Below are 20,992 nucleotides of genomic sequence, written 5' to 3' on the forward strand. Positions count from 1 at the left end.
GCCAGTAATTATGCAATGTGCCTGTTTAATCTCCAAGGTGCTGTGGAGAGCATCCATCTGCAAGTTTTCACTACTTATGCTGCTTTCACATCAATGATGACTACAAAGCTATTAATATTGAAAGTAAGGACAGCAGCTGCATATTATGCGTCAGACGGACGCATGCGTTCTCCAGCAGAAAGCAAGCACAGCCAGCAAAGCAAGCTGATTGCACTGTCTGATCTGACTTTGCAATATTTCAAGTGAGACTCTTTTTCTGAGCAGCAATGTATACACTCAGATATTGCTTCTTTGCTCTCCTGATTCTCTGTGTTTCACTTTCTTTTGTTTTCTATGCTGTTAATTTGCATGCCCAAAAATCTCTTCAGAGGCTGAACTTCTCGGTGAGTTCAACTTTAGAAGAAGCCTGTAAAGCACTTGTTGAAGACAAGGTGTACTTTCTGAAGGAAAACGCTTTAAAGACATCATTTGGAGAATCCAGTTGCACGGAGTACATCACACAGAACCACTACATCACTCATGCCCTATCGGCTGAGGAGGCTGCCTTCCCCATCGCCTACATCATGACTCTGCACAAGGAATTTGAAACCTTTGAGCGGCTCTTCAGGGCGGTGTACATGCCCCAAAACATCTACTGCATCCACGTGGACGCCAAGGCGCCGGCCACTTTTCAGCAGGCAGTGCAGCGCCTGGTGGGCTGCTTCCCCAATGCCTTCCTTACCTCCCGGGTGGAGCGGGTGGTCTACGCTGGCATCTCCCGCCTGCGGGCCGACCTCCACTGCATGAGAGACCTGCTGGCCTCCTCTGTGCCCTGGCACTATTTGCTCAACACCTGCGGCCAGGACTTCCCCTTGAAGACCAACCGGGAGATCGTCCGGCTGCTAAAGGGCTTTGCGGGGAAGAACATCACCCCTGGGGGGCTACCGCCCCCCCACATCACCACACGCACCAAGTATGTGCACAGGGAGCAATTATACTCTTTCTTTTCTTTCATGCTGTGGACATTTGTGCGCAAGTCACCCCCGCCACACAACATGACCATCTACTTCGGCTCCGCGTATGTGGCCCTCACCCGCCCCTTTGTGGAATTTGTGCTGCGGGACCAGCGCGCCATTGATCTGCTGGCCTGGTCCGAGGACACCTACAGCCCCGACGAGCACTTCTGGGTGACACTCAACAGGATTCCGGGTGAGTGCACCTTCACTTTCATTTCCTGTAGCTGCACACGTGCACGCACACACATACACAGAGAGGCATATATCTGAGGCTGATTTTGACAAAGCCTAGATGAAAAATTTAATTGTATCATAAGTGATAGAAAAGGCTGATCTATCAAAGAAACTTACTTGCCATTTCTCACCACTTAAGGGAGGGATGAGTGTGCTCTGCAGGATGTGCATTATCATTCTGCGTCTGAGCAGGAAGAAGCCCAGGGGATCTAAGTTCAAACTGAAATCCTTGGAGATTTCAGCTGATTCAAACTTTTGACTTGTAAAAATTGAGATGAAGAAAGGGAAGGAATAAAAATTAAAATAGGTAAGCTATGTAAGGATTGTAGTGAAGGTGTTTTCTACAAGACCTTCATTTTGCTGGGGGGAATTTTATTTTTCCACAAATAGCAGTTAATTCCTCCTTCTCTATTTGTTGCTACAGAGCCAGAAAATTTGAGTTCAGGCTTCTGGTCTTCATGTGCATTTCTGTGGGCACAAACACATGCATACACATCAGCTCTCCTGTAACACCTGAAAAAAAACTTGTACTCATGATGGCTGCCTAAACTCCATTGTATAGGATCAAGGATTTGTTCAGAGAAGCAGAATCAGAGCCAGTATTTTCAGATTTACCTTATGTACTTACAAGTAATTTTACCCTGTTCATACAACTGGAAAAAGGTCAGAAGATGCACAGGAATTCTCTCCCATGTACATTGCTTTTAGAAGCACTTAGTAGGACTTTAGTGCTTCTGAATCCATAGAGCTTCACAGCAGCCCAAAGCAGGGATATGAAGAATGGAACTGAGGATAAATGTCTTCTTTTTTTTTCTTTCTTTCCCCTTCCCATCCTTTCCCTGCTGTAATATGTGGGGAATGAAAAAACAGGGAGCAGTAACAGAAGCAGAGCATGTCTGCTTTAACCTAAGCAGCAGACTGTGCATCCATTTTGCAAGGCCAGTCTGCTTTCAAATTATCACATAACTCTCTCTGAGAATAGTGCTTGCTCTTCTGCTAACTATATTTTACAACCAGTATGCACAAGATGTACAAATGGTTACCGACCGAGAGATTTATGGTCAGCATATATTATTTGTAGCTAGCTGACTTTTCCAGAAAGCTCGTTGCTGTGATCTTACTGTAGTTCGTTGCCTCAGAAGCAATAAACCTGGGACGAGATACATTCTCCACAGTTAGAAAGCTTTAGATGGATGTCATTTGTTGTGCTGCACTGTGTAGCTTATGTAGGCTTTGTACTTCATTGTTTATCTCCATGATCATCATTGTACACTTTCCAGTGTTGCACATTGGTGTAGCATTTTTTTGCGTTTGTTTTCTCTGTATCCAAAAGAGGAATCCAAAAAAAAGATGAAACATTTCCACAGCAGACATGTTTCTTTCCTCTTCCTTTATTCCCTGCCATCACTTCGGGGTTAACAAAAGTGGCCATGCAGCTCTGACAAATGTACTCAGGATACAGGGCTGCTGTTGTCCACGATTTTGAATCCAAATTTGTAAGCATAGCATGGAGTGTTTCACCTGAGTGTATCTGAGTCAGATCCAGAGTTCTGAGCAACTCTGGTGTGAGAATTCCCTCTCAGTGCATAGGGTGTTAGCCTGGGACTTCGTTCTTGGCTCTAGCAAGAATCTTTTGTCCAAGTTCAGCCAAGCCACTTCCTTTTAGCTTTTCATGTGTACAAAGGGAGATAATAGTATCAAAGCAGTGGTCCAGCTGTTAGAACAAATAGCTGAAGGTCTCCAGGCAAGCACAGAGATTATTTAAGGGCCATAACACAAAATAATTAAGCCAAACAGATATTTGTAGCTTCAGAGACCTATGACAGTTCATTCAAAATATCAAAAAACACTGTTTGGTCCCCAAATCTTAAAATGACATGCTGATTACCCAGAGCCATGCAATGAAAACCAAGATTTTCTTTAGCCCCCTAAAAGTTAGAGACTTCCAATTGTCATTCTGTTGGTTTTCAAATTACAGTCTTAACTTATCTTTGGTGTTTATCTCAGGTCACTTATCTCCCACATGACTCCTGTGTGACAGAAAATTCTTGAAAGTCACTTTTCAGATAAGGAAGAGAAGCATGGGGAAATTAAGGGAAAGTATTTGCAAAGTATGTAGGCCTGAAGTGACTGGCCCTAAATCACTTCCCCCAGGTTGCACAAGAAGGATACACCACCACAGAGCTGGTTAGTGGCCACGTTCCAGGCCAGCAGCATAACCACTGGGCCACCTTTCCCCTCTCTGCTCACGTAGAGCAGAAAGGAGGTTCTGGTCCTCACAGAAGGAGTGTGCATCGTCAATCCATGCTACTGAGTCCTTCAGGGCAGCCTCACTGAATCCTCTTCCAAGCCAAAGTCCTGTCCTCACTTTCATGGGATAGGGTCACACTATATGCATGACTCAGGATACAGGCAGTCTTGGGTAATAAACCCTGATATGTACATAGCAATATGTACATTGACATAAACATACATTGGTCCACTAGTAACTTATGCATTGTTCAAGTGGGAAAATAAAGTCAGGAGAAGTAATAGCAACACTTCTCGTTCAGAGACACCAACACACTTTACAAGGGCAATCAGTGCTATTATATCCCATTCACAGGAGCAGGCAGAACGTGGCAAAATTATGTTCCTAGTTTCTTACACCAGACCACGGTCAAACCCAGCACTGGACTGCTGACACCTGACTCCCAGTCTAATCCACTGCACTAAACTGCTTTTTCAGAATTAGCTCCCTGCAGAATAAGGGAGTGTGGTTGCACTGTCATTTCTGTACTAGCCCAGTTCCTTCACTAAAGGGTGCACAAGACAGCTGACCTCTAAAAGCTCATTGTTGCCAAAATAGGAAATTTTCTCCCATTTCCTTCTGATCCCTTCCCACCCCCTCCTGTCCAGAAACCCTATGCCAGATAGCTTTGCCAGTTCAACTCACTATATGTGAAGAAAAGCAATCTACTTTTTTTCTGATTCTGTGAACTGAATGGATGTGCTGAAGAATCTGGCCAGCACAGAAGTCAGCACCAAAAAAAAAAAAAAGCTGAGGGTGAAGGTGCAGATGTGAGTAAAAATGAGAGGAAAATGGACAGAAGAGGAGGAACAGGAGCCAGACCTTCTCCTTGCAGTGATCATGAGACATGAGCCTGGCTTAAGCCACCTTCTACAACATCACCTGCATACAGGCATTTTCTAATATCTGAGCTTGGAAGAGTAGGACAGAAATATTTATAGGCATTACCGATGTTTTATAAAAATCAACAGTTTCTGTACAATTTTCATCCCAATACAAACAAGAGATGTATTTGGAGAATCCAACACTGCTAGTTGAACAGATTGTCATGGTTGAGATGGACAAACGACATAGACCAAGTTCTTCCAGGATGAAAGTAGCAGATGTCATTTATTGCCGCAGGTGCATTTTTATATTTTACCATCTCATGTGTCTCTTCACTATTGGTTGCAAGTTACAGCAGTAACATCTCATTGGCTATTTTTGCTATCATCAATGTTACTCTTTTACTCCCGTCTCTCTCATGGGAACATCCTTAACATCTCCGGATACTCCTTTACTTCCATCTTTCTCACGGGTAGGCCTTAATATCTTCAAGGCTAATTTCTGTTCCCATGCCCTCTGTCAGGGAATGCATGGATCCACCGTAGTCCCACAACAGATTTTTGTTATTGCATTTAAGACATATTTTTAGGAAATGAGGGTATGGAGCTACAAACTTTAAGTTTAAAGTCACCTAGGCTATAGCATTCTTACAAATGTTGCCTGTCTAAACCTCACATGCCCAGGTCTTTGTGCTAAGGCTTTTACCTATGAGAAGTTCTCTCACATTGATCACAGTGAAACAAGTCACAGCTTTGTCTGCTTTAATCTTAAAGTTTATACCATTCACACGCTCTAACTGACAAGTAAGCTTTAAGGAAACATTCAAGAGTGCATCATCAAAGCCAAAATAAATATGTTAAAAGGGATAGCCCATAGTCTGAAGAACAAATGTCATCTGTGTGTCACAGGTAGCTTACTGCAATATCCTGTAAAAATAGCATCTGTTTTCTACTTTGGCCTTTCTACTAGGTGCTGCTGGTACCAGGTTCATTTATACAGATGATTCTTCTGTCTTAAATTATCTGTGTTAACACTAGTCTGGAAAACATGAAAGAGTTTATTTGCAATCAGTCCTTGCCCTGGATCACTACATAGTCCTACAAATGGCTGTGCTGGCAGGACTGAAAGGGCTTGGTGGTTATGGAAATGAAGAGCCAGGGTGTTTCAGGGACAGGGAATAAATCTCCAGAGGTCAGCAATATGTACTTAGGTAAGAGGCTTATCTCCCAGAGCACTTTAAGCACCATCCTCATTCCTTCTCTCAACCCTGTGACTGAACGCACTTGTGCACCTGCAAAGCAAGTTTCTTTCCTACCTCTCTACACCTGTTTTTCAAGTTTCTTGTTCAGGTTTCATTTTAGGGAATTTCTTCCAAATTCAGGTGTGCCAAGAAGGTCCTATTTTATTCAGACCAGGGGGTTCATCATGCTGCTGTTACTACGTGAAGTTTTTACCACAGTCCTTTTCGACAGCCTCTTGGCAAGTTTGCCTCTGTCCTCTTTGCCTTGTTAAAAAGAGAGTAGAATTGTTACTGCAACCTGGTAAACCCACCCCTGGTGTTGCCTTTTCTACCTTTTTTATCCTTCCCTTGTCCAGCTGCTCTGGGTGGCAGCTGTACTCAGGGTGACTTGCTTTACTGGCGTACGTGCAACAGCTTCTGCCTTGTGATGCTGACAGCAGTGGTTTAAGTCACCATCTTTAGCTTCAAAACTTAATCAACATGCATGGAAATTCTGTACCACTGCAAAGCAAATGAGGTCTTAGCTATTTAGTCATCAACAGATGCAGAGCATCCTCTTCTCCAGCACCTCTGAACAGAGCCAGGCCTGATGTGCCCTTCGCTCTGTTTGCTAGCAGAGGACCTCTCTGTTCCCAGGGGCAGGAGTTGCTACATCTAGGGCCACAGCTACAGCTAGATTTAGGAGAGAACTGCAGTCAAGAAGTTGGGTGAAGAAGCAGAGAAGTTTGGGAACAATTCTTCTGGGAACACACTGGAAAGGTACAGTGGAGTGTTGCATTGCAATATCCAAGCTGGCCAAATACTACAAGCAGTCTAGGCATAACAGAAAACCCAGCTATCACTAGGAGAAAATGGGTTTTGCACTTGCACTCTGATGCTTTTGGGGAAGAATTATTCCTAGCAGGGTGCTGTGCCCCCAGGTTTCACTGCGTGGCTCCATGGAAATCACATTAACACAACTGAGAGGCCTGTGCAGAGCCATGAACGTGGGGAGTGAGAACTTCAGGAATATGCTTCCTCTGGCATTGTCGCTGGGGGAAACCATTGAGGAATCGCCATCATGCAACTGTTTGGCGTGCCTTTGAAAGGCACTGCATTACTGCACAGACAGGACACAGCACTTTGAACACAGGCTTTGGACAGACATGTTTCCTTTGCTGATTGTAGTTACACAATTAACATTTTAGTTGAGAGCAGAAATGTGTTTCTGAAGTGATTTCCCTCCAACAGTTCCCTCTGATTGCGCACTTGCTTTGTTACTCAGATAGTGATCTTAGTGGATGAAGGCTGGATCCCTTCTCTGGTGGAATCAAACCAGAAGTTGTGTATTAGCAGCAGCATCTAAGGGGGACAGAGGGATCTGAATTAGGGAACAGCCTTGCACCACTGCCAAACACAGTGCTGATCCTAAAGTGCACACTGGCAAGTTTGTGCCAGTAGAAGACTCCAAAATGCCAAGGGCTTATGTTGCATAAGTAGCCAGGTGATGCCTGGGTTCTACAGTTGCTGTACAACAGTTGTTCCACAGTCTGGTTGGTCCTTTCTTATCTCTACAACATTTCTGCTGCCTCAGTACTCTTTCCTTGCTCTCCATCTTTCACCTGACCTGGGCTGAACTTCTTTGTTCAGCTCACATTTGTTTTTCAGTGTTCCCTTTCCTATTGTTTTCCTTATTTTATGGTAAGTGCAGGAGACTGCAGGTTCTGGCACTCATCCAGGATCCTTGCTCCTGAATATCACCAAAAAACTCCTGCAAGAGAGCACGCACATCCAGGCACACACCCCAGCCTCTGTACCAATGTCTCCAACTCAGGTACATGTATGGCAGGTGAGAGCAGGGACACACTGGGCTGCTGGGGGATCACTTTGTCCAGGGCACTGGTCTCCACTTAGTACAGATGCAATGAGTACTGCCAGTTCCATGATAAGACCTGTTAAATCCTTAGCAACCCCCTCAGGCTATGAGCTGCGAGAGAAAGTTTGCGTGTAGAAATCACCTAGTAATTCCCTGACCTGTACTGTACTCAGTTACATTCCAGCAACTAAGCGAGGCTGCAGATGCATTCTGCCATGCTAGAGCTGCCTTTCTAAGCTTCCATTAAAAGATTCTAACACGTGGTTCCTTTCTCTCCCCACAAATGCTGGCAATGTAGCAATGTTGCCATGCTCAGTAATTCTTTGGTTCCTATCACTGCAGAATGCAACAGCAGCAATTCTGGGGTGCTTTGCCCTTACACAGAGTGCAGGGTGGTTAGCAGCCATGCTGTTGTTAGCCACAGTAATGAACCTCTCTTCCTCGTTTTCATTCTGGCCAGCACAAAATTCACCTGTCCACCCACAGACAGCATGGTCCTGCCTTTGGGACATGCCTTGGTCATGCACATCCCTCCACAGAGATAATGAGTGGCATTTGGCAGTCATTTAGTGTAAGGGAAGCTGGGGGTTTGCAGGAAGAGTGCCAGGGCAGCATCATTTTTGTTCCTGGTTTCTTCAAGAAGCCTGTAGAATGGGAACTAGCTGTGGGTCGTGTGTCCCAGAGAGAGGGAGCGGGAAAAGGAGAACCATGCCACTTTTGCTCTCGTGCCAGCCTGAAAGGGACACTGGGCACACCACATGCCATCACTGCCTGCTGCAAAACTAGGCAAACTTTTGCATTAACGTGAACGCAAGGTAGCTGATTGCCAGAAGGTGTGGCCCACAGTGTCCTGTGCAAGACTGGAAACCCAGACCATTCTTGGATGTGAATGGGCAGATCACAGAACCACAGGACCTTCAACAACTTCCTATCGAGCACAGGCACCTGGGGACATCAGCAACCTCAGCCTCTTTGAGTGAGGTTCTTTCTGCCGTGGCTGCCAGTCTGACATGGAAATTGGAAACCCATCCAGAGAAGATGATTTTGCACTCTAGCTCACGCCTGCTGTTCCAAGGATTCACCCAGCTGGGTGCTTACCACAATTTTAAGTGTTTTTGGAACAGTTTCATATTGTGTCTGTCTCGATGCAAAGACTCAGAATCTCCTCATCTCTCCCAAAGCAGGATGAAGACCCCTAACATATTAGTTCTCCTTGTTAAAATTTCACTGCAGTTTTCTGAAGCATTAGTTTCACATTCAAAATGAGAGCTGGAGTCTCTCAAGGAACATCTCGTTCACATGCCTTGGATGTGGATGTGAGATACAAGAGTAATACCAGGAAATTCTAAGTAGCATTGCTAGCACATTAATCAATCACATTAGCCAGTTCCTTATTTTTACATCTTTATATGGCCATTTGCTTGTACAAACAGAACCATTTTTGTGTGTTTGTTTGTTCATTTGTTTCAAATGTTTTAGCCTGCACTGAACTCACTACAGCAACTTAATAATTCATAACTACTTTAGAAACTCTCCATCCCACTGTCATTTGTAGACAGCCTCTTGGAACAACCTTCTGTGCAACACATGCATTATATTAATATGTACCACTGCATTTCTGTTCTTGCCTGCTAAAATCGTTCCTTTTCCTTGTTCTAGAAAAAAAGTACTTTATACCTATGTCTGCATTATTACTCACATAACTAATCCTTGTTCTCTTCCTGCTGTTCTTCATTATTTTGATGAGACTTCCTTATTGAGCGAGAACTTCTCATAGGAATAAGTTATTGAAAAATAGGGATTTTCCTGTGACTGTTATTGAGTCTCATGCCCACAAAGTTTTTGTAGTCTCATCATCAAAGCCTCTTTTTGCAAAACCTGCTTAAGGGAAGGTGTGGCAACACAGTCACCACAATCGCAAATACACCTTCTTCATGGTAGAATTTCCTGAAAAATTATTCTTGTTCTCTATCCACCATCCAGATATTACAATTCATCTGAGAAGATGTAGCTTAAAATAGGGTTTAGTCTGTGCAATCAGCAGTCATTGGAATTTAAGTACTGCTTTCAACAGGAGCAATACTTTGCTTCACAACCAATGTAGTGATGATGGGACAAGGAAGGGTATGTCTTCAAGAAGTGTATTTCAAAAGCCACAGCTAACAAATGGACTGGCACTCCTTCACTTTATTCTCCTTGATCTTCACAACTATCAGACATTGGTGTAATAGGCTTCAGACAGCACAACTCCTTGAAGAAAATAATCAGATTACAGTAATTTAAGGAATAAGGTTTTTCTTTCTGAATTCTGGCATTAGGTAATGTATGTCACAACTCATGCATGTAACCAACTAAACTTCAGTCTAGTTGCAGCAACAGAGACTTTTCTTGATGTTCCCAGATGCCAAGCTCCCAACAGCCCTTTTTTTTGCTAAGGGGGAACTCCAGTCAGGCCACCTGAACCTGTTCCCTCCTTTCACCTGCAAACAAATTCATCTGACCACACCTAAAGCTTCATTAAGCGTGTTGAGAAACAAAGCCTAACGCCAGCACCTGCCTGGGCAGCCAGGGTGAAAGTCCCCAGTGTCTAGCATGTCCCCACAGGTCCAGCCCACTCCCGTTCCGGGAAGCAAGTGTTTCCTGAACAGCCCTGTAGAGTTCAGCTCCTCTGATGGAGGACCACAACCCTGTCAATGACACTAGAGTTAATTTATGGGTCAATAACAGCTCAGAAATACCTCCTTCAAAACATATCATCAAATGAAGCTTCTAGAACTGAGACTCTTTCCTTATTATCCATCAGATGATTCAACACAAGAGGTGCAGTTTAGCTCTTTCATGACTGTCAACAGTCTGATGGCTCAAGGAGATGGTGTGCATTGCCTTAGTTTAGACTGCCATCTTGAAAGAAGTAGTTTTAAGTAAACTTCCTCTCTCTTTTTTTTTTTTTAATTATTTTTTTTCCCCTGAGCTTTATTTCATTCTTTCCAGGTTCTGAGGTTTGCTTTAAAGCTTGACAATCTTGAGTTTATTTTAGTTAGCTCTTTACCCCTCCACCCACACATTTTTTGATTCACATAACCCACTGAAAATAAAATATATGGTGGCAAAACACAAAATTGAGCCTTTGTACATTTCTAAACAGGGATGGTGGGTTTTTTCCCTCCAGTGTTTCAGTCTCATATTGAAAGAAAAATCTCTTCATCCAAGGACTCCCTCATATCTTTACCAGCCACCTGCCTCCAATGGACAGGTGGGACAAACAAGAAAACAGACAAACCATGATTTCAAAGCGAATCATCCTCCCATACTGTCTTAGGAGCCTGGTCAGATGAATAGTTGTTGCTGTACAGGGTTAAGAGGTGACTGTTTCCATCCTACCCACTGTCCTATCCCAACAGATGGGATGACAGATGAGTTAACTCTAGATGCGACATGCGCCCTGACTCAACAGATGAGACTAGGTGTGAGTTAACTCTGGGTTAATTCTGCACGGTTATGTGAAGTGAATGACAGACAATCACCCCCGGGGTCCAATTCAATTGTGAGTTTTACTAAAAGTACTTGTTGGAATATTGGTTACAGTGAATGGTGACTTGGCAAAAGTATAACAGAACTTATCAACATATTAACAGCGAAAGTCCTACTATGAGCAGTGTATTGGCAACCATCAGTAGTTATAATATGAAATTTAACCAGAATCCAACAGCAGAGCTTAAAGATGGTGTTATCCTTATATGTTCAAAAAGGGAAAGAGAGTGGTAGAGAGGGAAGGAAAACTAAGGTATAAGGGAGAGAGAAAGAGAGTACTATATATACAGAAGAAGAGACAAAGAAATGAGGGTATAGAAAAAAAGGAGAGAAGGAAAGAGCAGAGAGAAAGGAAGAAAGAAAAGAGTGAGGGATCCAGTCTCTTACGGCCCCACAGTGTGGATGAAAGGACTTGTACAATGATGTATGGCCTCGGTGTTCCAAGGTGAGGATGCTGGGGTGAGAAGCGCAGCAAGGTTTTGACCGATGTGTTGGTTTGATCTTGGAATCTCAGATACAGAACATGGAAGGTCAAGGCAAATCTGCTGCAAGATTTCCATCTGAATGTCAGTTTATGTGCATGTTGCAGAAATGCCAACACAGTGGCTCATTTTGTGTGAGCTGCAGATGATTGTCTTATAATACATGATAGTGATGCAAGAAGTGATGGGACTGGGCTGACTCTTGGAGCCAAGACATGAAGATCGACTCTCACTGGAATTGCAATGGCAAAAAAAACAGTAAGGGCTTAGAAGAGAAAGAGGCTGTGTTGCCTTTGTCCTGTGGATGAGGTCCAGGCTCTGAAACAGTGTCTCTCCTGCCTCCAAACCTCTGCACCAATGGAAGACATGAAATAAAAGGCATCGGAGGGGTTGGCATTTCTTCCCAGTCACTTGTGATTGTTTTCACACTCGAGTGATGCTGTTCTGGTGGCAGCTGTTGCTAAGACCTGGTGGTGGCCAATTTGTTTTCAGGGCAGTTTCAGTACCGCTGCCCACGAGGTGGTTCATCACTCCTCATTGTTTCTGGAGACAAAACTCTGTTAATCTCGATGGAGTGGGACACAAGAACCGGATAAAAGTAGAGTAAGCAACTCATGCCAAAGTTTATATTAACTTTCACCATTAGCACCACTTTTCAGACAAATCATATTTATAAGAACAGGACCCCAGAACAGCTTCCAAATCTCAGGTCAGTTGCTCAAACAAATATTTAGAGCATAATGTGGTAATTTTTTTTTTTTCAGTGCTGAGCTACATTTTCCCCCAGTCTTTAATTAACTTACAAAAATGCCTCATCTACTCAATTTGGGAGATGGTGAATAATGTGAAGTCAGTAGTTTTGTATTCCTGGAAGACAGAGCCTTCCAGTGTTTTTGTGGATGTCCTGGGGTTGTTCCTGTTTTGTCCATCATCTTTCTGCTTTCCCACCCTGTCAGCATTTTCCAAGTCTTTCCACAGATCACATTTAGTGCCATCTGTTGTGAACAGATTTTTAATTTGGGATGCTAGTGCACATTTCAGGTTATTTAAAGTGTTTATTCCTTGCCATCACTGCCTCTTTTTTGCCTTTTATAAAGTCTAATCTAATTTAGATTAATGCTTTCTGTGAAAGAGTAATGTTTTCTGAATTTTCCCCAGGACAAAGCCACTTTATTTTTTTTTTTTTTTTTTTTTAATTATTTGATAATGGCCTAATATACAATGGGGAAGAAATAAGGTTGTGAAGTTCTGGTTATACCTGCCACATATCTCTGTTTATGGCAAAGTGCTATGGTGGTTCTGCTGTTGGCGCATACATTCCTTTTTGCATCTGATATAATTGCATTGAATTTCTCAAAAAAAACCCCTACCAACCCCTACCAACCCAACCCCAAAAAACAACCCACCAAAACCAAACCTCCTTGACATTGTAGAGTGCATTTACATTCTGGTTTGTTCTTCACAAACGAAATAGTTGTTGGGTTACAGTAACTGTAACGGTACTATACTTGTTGCCATCCGGGAAGGGAAAACAAAATTGTAACAGAATCTTCCTCTGCTTTCAACTTTAATTTTTAGAATAATACAAAAGTTATGAGGATGTTTTCATAAAAAGGCTGCATGATTCTCTCCATGCCATTCATGTAATTGTTTCCTTTCAAAGGAAAATAGGAGGAAGTAGAAATAACAGGCTTTAAATATCCCTATTAAAAATCTGGAAGAAAACCACTTGAAAATGTTTAGCTGTTTAAGCATTTGCTTCAACTATGACTGGATTATTATCAGGGTTTAGTAGTGTTGATTAATAGTAATAATGCTTAATACTGGCTTCACTATCAGACTCCCTACCCGCTGTGTGAACAACAGAGGTTGACAAAAATCAGAGTTTTGTGAGGGACGAGGGTTATTCGCTATGGATGGCTCTGGGGTTGGGACTGAGCTTTAGGAGTGCAGGGCAAGCACCTGGGTTGGTACAAATCCACTCTTCCTCAGGCTCTGACGCCCATCAGTGCTGGCACTTCTGCTGTGTTTGTTAAAAAGCCTGAGTCCCAGGTACTCCTCAGCAGTAATGCTGCAGTAATTCTTTGCATTCAAGCAAATCACAACTCTGTCTTTTTTCTTTGCTTTCAGCTTCATTAGGAGAAAGCAGAAATAATGTTTGCATTTTTGTGCCTGCTGGCATGCACGCTGGCTCCCCACGTGTTGCCTCTTCTGCCATTTGATAGCTCGGGGGCAGCACTATGGTCATTGCTATCTGGGCAGGAAAGAATAAGACATGGTTAGTTTCTTCCAAGCAGGGAAATAAGTTGCACACAAGTGTTTGTGCTGCAGTGAGAATCTGGGTCTTTTCCAGCTTTTCTCAGGTAAGTGGTTTGTACATGGGGTGGCAGTTACACAGTCTGTATCATTGTTTTTTTCTCCAACAACTGAATGAACCAATAAGAAAGATAAAATTCACTGAAAGGGATAAGTTCATAGAAACCTTTTATTATACTATTTTATGCCTTTTTTTAAATTTCTGTGTTCTGAAGACAATTTTAGGAAGTACTTAAAGAAACTTCTTTCACTGAGCTGAATCTGATACTGCAGTACAGGTCAGGCAAGGAGGTTTCCATAGTTGTATTTATCTGATCAGCTCTTGCTTTCAAAGGCAAGGACTTCACCCCATGGCAATGGGCTGTTATAGCTACTGCCTTGCGCTGAAGATACTGGAATTCCCTTGACGTACAGCAGTTCCCTACATGTTGCGTGCACATTGTCTGTTTACATTTCAGCAAATACCAACTACTGAATGTTAAGCATTTCCCCCTTAATTACTTAAAATGCACAGTTGCCAGGTTATAGCAGGACTAGATCACTTACTGACAAGGAGAGGGCCTCTTACCAGCTTATCTCTTAGGCAGATCCTGTGATCTGCCTAGACTTGTGCATATTATTATATTAGTCTATAACTGAGGTTCGACAGTTTCATCCAGTTGTATAATGCTTGAATTTGTTCTGTCAGTCTCTCTTCTTAAAACAAACAAACAAACAAACAAAAAGACAATATAGACAGTATTTACCACTAAATTAATGTGAAGGCATTATGTGTCAGTGGCTCAGTGTTCAAATAACCTTTGGAGGGCAGTGCTGGTTGGGAAGGTTACACGAGTGATCATACATGCACACAGTATCATACTGAGGCTGTTGCAAAAGAGGGATTTTATTGCTCAAGTGAAATGTTTAGGTCTCTTGCACTGACATCGTGCTTATGTCATGAAAGCTGCTTTCAGTGAAGAAACTTGACAAAAAGATTAGCAGCCAGGTGTCTGTTGGTGCATATTCCTAAGTATTTCATCCCAGTTCTGTAGAGAGAGGTCCCAGAATGTGGACATAAACCTGAACACATGCCTGTTAAAAGGACTAATTATTTGATTTTCTGTTATCTAATTGCAGGTGTCCCAGGCTCTATGCCAAACGCATCATGGGAAGGTGACCTGAAGGCGGTGAAGTGGATTGATATGGAAAAGACCCATGGAGGTTGTCATGGTAATGTGTACATTTTTCTCCATTTCTTCTTCCTGTTCATATAGCGAAAAACACTTGGCTATTGTTCCTGTACTCCTGCAGCCTCTAACCATAATGTGAGACAATCTTTAGATAGCACTTCATGGGAGAGAAGATATTAAAAAGGACTCATCTTCATAGTCCGTATGTGAATGATAGTAGCGGTATAAATAGTGAGAAAGCTTGAACAATTGCTTCTGCATCAGGAATTTTATAGAATATATCAGACTTGGAAAGGGGGGTATTTGGTGGCACTTAGGGCTCACATGAGTTAGCTGACTCTTTTCTTAAAGGCCTTGGGGGAATTTTCTTGCAGGTGGGTGGGAATAGCCCATGTGTATATCCCAGGCTGGGAGATGTGCTAGAAATGGGCAGCAGTGTGCAAGGCAGGTGCCCTGTGGGAACTGAAACAACTCCCAGCTGGGCACCGATGCTGCCAGAACAACAGCTGACCAGGAGCCTGAGGAGCCACGGGCTGACAATCATGGTTGAGCTTTGGATTTTCCTATGTCACATTATATCATGACATGACATTAGCAGTAGATAATCTTCCATATGGCACACTTAATTTTTCAGTCACTGGTTTGTATGTTGCATACTGCTGCTACTTCTGACATATCCAAGCAGGACAAGAAAGGGAATAACAAAATGCTGATAATATGCATTTTATTTCAAGAATTCTTAATCTGCAACAGAGTTGTTTGTGTTGAGGAGAAAAATATTGAGAACTTCAGTGAGCTTCAGTTGCAGCAGTTTCATATCAGCATAACTGCACTGAAATCAGTGAAATTACACCAATACCACCCAGAATTAGTCAGTGGAAAATTTAGTGTAAGTATCAGTTCCTCTTCACTGACAGAAGAAAAATCCACCTGTGTTTTAGTCTTTTCTGAGGAAGAGTCTCAAGCAGTAACACTTATTTTCTGAACTTTCTCCTTATTTAGCTCATTATTTATTCTGAAGTAACTTTTTAATTTCCTCTCATTGCATGTCCAGTAGGCCTTTTAACATGTTTATTGTGTAGGAGATTATCACAGCTTTGCAGATAAAACTTCTCAAAAAGAATGATTTGGATCCTTGATTTTGACATTGCTTTCTTTTCTTTTTCTTTTGGCAGGCCACTACGTTAGAGGCATTTGCATATATGGAACGGGTGACCTCAAGTGGCTTTTTAACTCCAGCTGTATGTTTGCAAATAAGTTTGAGCTCAGAACATACCCCCTGACTGTGGAGTGCCTGGAGCTGAGACATCGGCAGAGAACCTTGTCCCAGAGTGAGGTTGAGGTGGAACCCAGCTGGTATTTTTAGCAAGCAAAGCCCCAGGCTACAACATCAGTAAAAGCTGTCAAGAGGACAGCAGCAGCAATCTTAGTTTCTGCTGTGCCAGAAGCATAAACTCGCAAGATGATTTTCTTTAGTATGTTCTGCAGATACAGCTTGGGTTGGCTTGTCTCACACTGCCTGCAAACCTCACCTTCAACTTAGCACCTGGAGGCCAAAATGCAAGAGATCCAAAAAGAGGCACCAGGGCAAAGCTCCTTTTGCAGCCGGAAAAGCTTTGCAGTTTTACCATTTTTAATGGGCTGATTTCCAGCTCCAGCTTTTATCTTGCTACACTGACATTGCTATCTTTTTCTATAAAAATATAAACAGAGTCATGCATCCCTGTCACTTCTTATGTCTGAAAGACAGCTGTGCACACTTGGTAATCAAAAAGGTGAGGAGTCACAATCAGCAGGAACACAACTGATGGCTATACATTCAGATGTCATTTTGCCAAAGATACTGATATTTACTGCAGAGAACTGACAGAAAAGTACTGAAAATGTAATAAAGTTGCTGCACTTCCCAGATCTTACCTGTTTTTTTAAGTATCTGTTGGGACAAGGTTTGTAAGAGAAAACAGGATCTTTTACTGGGTCAGTCGGTGTGGCTAGAAAAATCAGATAGGCTTTCAGGCGCAGGAGCCCTTCTCCATGTCTGAAAAATAGGAATTTGCATATTTGTCTTACTTGGCCAACTAGCAGAGCTGGAAAAAAAAAAATCTCTATACACAGATTTTGGCCCACTGGTGTCCTTAGATCATCATCTGTAAGGACACAGAGGGAGAGATGGGAAGTGGGAAAGGAAGTAGCAAGGCAAATATTTTCAGGACTGAAAGAGCAGTAACTGAGCTTTGGCAATAACTCAGTAATTCTGTGTCATATTTTGCTATAGCATAAGCCTTCTGCCCATGTTTACTTCCTTTCATCTTAATACAATGGTTAATGCACCTACCTAACCTTGGGGTTCACTTCATCACAGCCCTATTTTTATTCCCCAGTAACAGCCACTAGAGGGAGGTCATAAAATATCTGAGCAGATTTTCCCTTCTAAGTATGCACAACTCTTTAAGCACACAAAATCTCAACAGACTAGACATACTGCAGAGAACAAATCAGTGCTCGGGAATATTTTAGTATGGCAAGCAGAAGGTAAAAGTTATGAGTACCAGTCATCATGTCCTAAAAATCGAAGCAAGGAAGCAAAACTATGAATGCTTCTTCCTGTGGCTATGATGGTTGTATTTATGTGGCATTTTAGCAGCACTGTTGAGTGACCTAGTCAGCATCACAGAGGTAGTATAAATCAGGATGCCTGAATATAAGGAGAGTATGTGCTGCTCTCCCATCTCTCTTCTGAATAAGACAGCTCAAAGAGCGCCTCTTGAACAACAGCAATTTACCATCAACTTTATCAACCCATTGCTAATTTCAGGGTCTTTTAGCAAACTGGATTGTAACTTGCAGCAGTTCAGAAATGACAGCACATCATATTGAGACATCCTGAAGCACAGGGGGTAACCCCCAGGGAAGGGTCTGAACAGGCAAGATCTGCTTCAGTCAGCTGATTCTGCATGTATAGCTGCCAACACCTCATAATGCAGATCCCTGCAGAAAGGCACCAAGAATTTATCTCCAGAGCAGAACTTTGGTGGAAATCCCATTCAGTTTTTGGGGGAGAGGAGGAGAAGAGCTCATTTGCTGTCGTGGTGGCAGCTGAAGAGAGAAGTGCATCTGAGAGTTGTTCTTTTAAAGAGGGAGTTTTAGGGTGTCCAACTTGAGAGGTCTGGAACCAGCCCCCACTTTGTTTTATCATGCTGAATATTCCCCAGGCTCAAATGTCCCAAATACAATAAGGGCATTCTCACAATTTTATGTGAATATTTAAAATAGCCTGAGTATAAATAGGATTGCATTTCATTGCTTAGACTCCCCAGGCAAATGGCAAAACATCACCCAACAGCAGAAGCAGTAAACTTGGCAGTTTGAAACTATGGATATTAAAAAGGTGGTATACTCTGAGCCTGAACAAATATAGGTGGTTTAAGATTGGGTTGTATCTGTTTAAGTAAGAACCCAGAAAAACATCACAGCTGGTTGGTCTACTGAGAGACCCAGATTTCTGTCCAGCAATGATTCAGGGGTTGTTTATTTCAGGAATACTACAGCATGTTCCATTTTACTGGAAGTCAATTTTTCACTATGTGCCTGGTTTTGAGGTACAACACCTGTCTCACCAGCCTTTTATTTTTTTTTTTTCAAAGAAATAACATTACAGTTAAACACCATTTGTGATGTGGAAACAAAAGAGAGAACAGAACAACTTCTGGCAGCCGAGTTCCACAAACACATCTGAACCAATGTGACTTAACAGTATCAGCAGTGCTTGTGATGGTAGTAAAAGACAGGGAGAGCTGAAAAACTAGAGGAGGTGGCTGGTAGAAAGGATGTTAAGGAGGGTTATACTCCTGTGCGCAACAGTAACAACAGTGATTCAGTACAGCAACCGCAGCACATCTCCATAGAGGGAGCTTCTTTTTGAGTAACTCTTATCTGTACCTCCTTGTTTTTCACAATTAAGGCAAGAGGGGAAAAAATGTAAAATCTTTCCAAATGCAACTTGTAGCTGTCTTTCCAAATCAGTATGAACAGTGGAGGTAAGTTTTCAGTTCTGCTCAGTTGCTCACTAAGAAGCTGACTGGGATGGGGCACGTAAAGAACTTGCTCTCTCTAGCGGGATTCCCAAGCAGGTCAGACTTCCCACTGAAGTGAGTTTGACTTGCTTAGACAACCCACTGGATGTCTTCCTGCTTATTGAGCTCCTGAAGACTTTTATACACCTCACCCAAGGAGACAAAATATCACTGTAAGATTTAAGGCACGTGCAGCTGCAGCCTTTTGTCTTCAAGGACAGTCAGACGAGCACAGGAGCAGGCTGTGCAGGGCGGCTGTGCAGTCTCCCTCCTTGGAGGGGCTCAGGACCCCAATGGACAAAGCTCTGAAGTCCTGACAAGTGCACGTGCACAGGCTATCACCTCTTTGGGATCATGGGTTAGGATTCATGCCTATGAATGAGAACCAGATGTTCCCTTTCCTCATTCCTAACATTAAGGACTTTTTTACGTATCATATGATACATTTGCTCCAAGACACCACAAACCTACGAGCAGCTCCAAGACCCTGCAAACCTCTGCACCTGTTTTAGATACTGCAACATTTTTTCTTCATTCCCTATCATCTAAGATGTCCAATACATTAAAAATGAGCAAGAGAAGGAGGAGGCATTCCTCTTTTGTCACTTTATATATGATGTAGGTAGGAGAAGACATTTGGAGGAGCTAGCATTGCACCTTCTGTCAGTGGTAGGGAAGAGACAACCCCTTTGCTTACCCCTTGTTTGGTGTCATCATGCAAGCTTCAGATCTTCCATTTTTTTTCTCTGCAAATATATCCAGGCCCAAGCATAGCTATCATCAGTAGCGCAGCTGGGGGGAAAAAGCCCACAAAGCAGAATGCATGATTGACAGGTCATTTGTGTTGTCAGACAGGAATGCCTTGAAACTTGCCAAGTTCAGTAAACCTATGGGTACACATTAATGAACAAGCTCTGCCAGAGGTCAGAAGGTAATTTGCTTATTGTGTCAGGTGGACCTCATGATATTTTCCTTTCTGTAACATACATAAAACATCTTGTCACAGGCACAGACCTCAGCGCTCAGTTCTCAAAGCACAGATGGGAAAGGAGGAGGTAGAGGTCAGCTGGGAAACTTGCACCAATCTTGTGGAACTTGTGTCACACAGAATCACGGAGCTGCTGTGGTTGGACGGGACCTCTGAAGATCATTGAGTCCAACCTTCCTTTCTCAGAGCAAGGTCAACTTGATCAGGGCTGTGTCCAGTTGGATTATTAATATCTCCATGGATAGATATTTCACAGCTTCCCTGAGTGTCTCTTCCAGTGTTTGGTCACTTTCACAGTGCAAATTATGTTACTTAATTTGAAATGTAATTTCCTGTATTTCAACTTGTGTTTACTGCCCCTTGTCCTGTCACTGGGTACCACTGAGAAGTCCCTGGCTCTGTCTTCTTTATTCTTCCCCATCAGGTATTTATACACATTGATAAGATAACCCTAAGCCTCCTGTTCTCCAAGCTAAAACAGTCGGAGCTTTCTCAGCCACTTCTTGTGTGAATGATACTCCAAGCTGTTAATGATTTTCATAGCCCTTTGCTGGACCTGCTTCAGTATGTCCATGTCTGCCTTGCACCAGTGAGCATAGAACTGGACCCAGCACTCCAGCTGTGTCTCACCACCTCCCTTCACCTGCCTAATGCAACTCAGGGTGCCATCTACCTTTGCTGCAATGGCACATTGCTGCCTCATGTGCAGCTTCTTGTGACACCCTGGGATGCCCAAGGCCTTTCATGCAAAGCTACTGTCCAGCTGAGCAGTCCCAGGCACCTCTGCAGTCCCAGTCCGGGAGAGCTGCACCCTCCCTTGGGATCTGGAGCTGCGTCCAGTGCAGTGCCAGGGCAGCTGCTCCACGTAGTGCTGGAGATTGTGCCCTGTACCACATCACCACCATCGCTCAGCACGTGCACACTGTCAGCAGAATTTCCGGGAAATCCACAGGCCGTCTTTTGACATCTGTATTGGGCTTATGTAGCAAGG

At 43.0% G+C, this 20,992-nt stretch overlaps 1 protein-coding gene across 1 annotated transcript; it reads left to right on the forward strand.

Moving 5' to 3' along the window:
- Nucleotides 1-256: 256 nt before the first annotated feature.
- On the forward strand, nt 257-16,781 carry GCNT2 (glucosaminyl (N-acetyl) transferase 2 (I blood group)). The gene is made up of 3 exons (XM_082045885.1): nt 257-1,188; nt 14,888-14,980; nt 16,116-16,781. Exons 1-3 carry the CDS (start codon nt 267-269, stop codon nt 16,304-16,306), a joined length of 1,206 nt encoding a protein of 401 aa, XP_081902011.1. The 5' UTR covers nt 257-266; the 3' UTR covers nt 16,307-16,781.
- The last annotated feature ends 4,211 nt before the right edge of the window (nt 16,782-20,992 follow it).

This window comes from Streptopelia decaocto, assembly GCF_964273445.1.
Source record: "Streptopelia decaocto genome assembly, chromosome: 2".
NCBI classification, from domain to species: Eukaryota; Metazoa; Chordata; class Aves; order Columbiformes; family Columbidae; genus Streptopelia; species Streptopelia decaocto.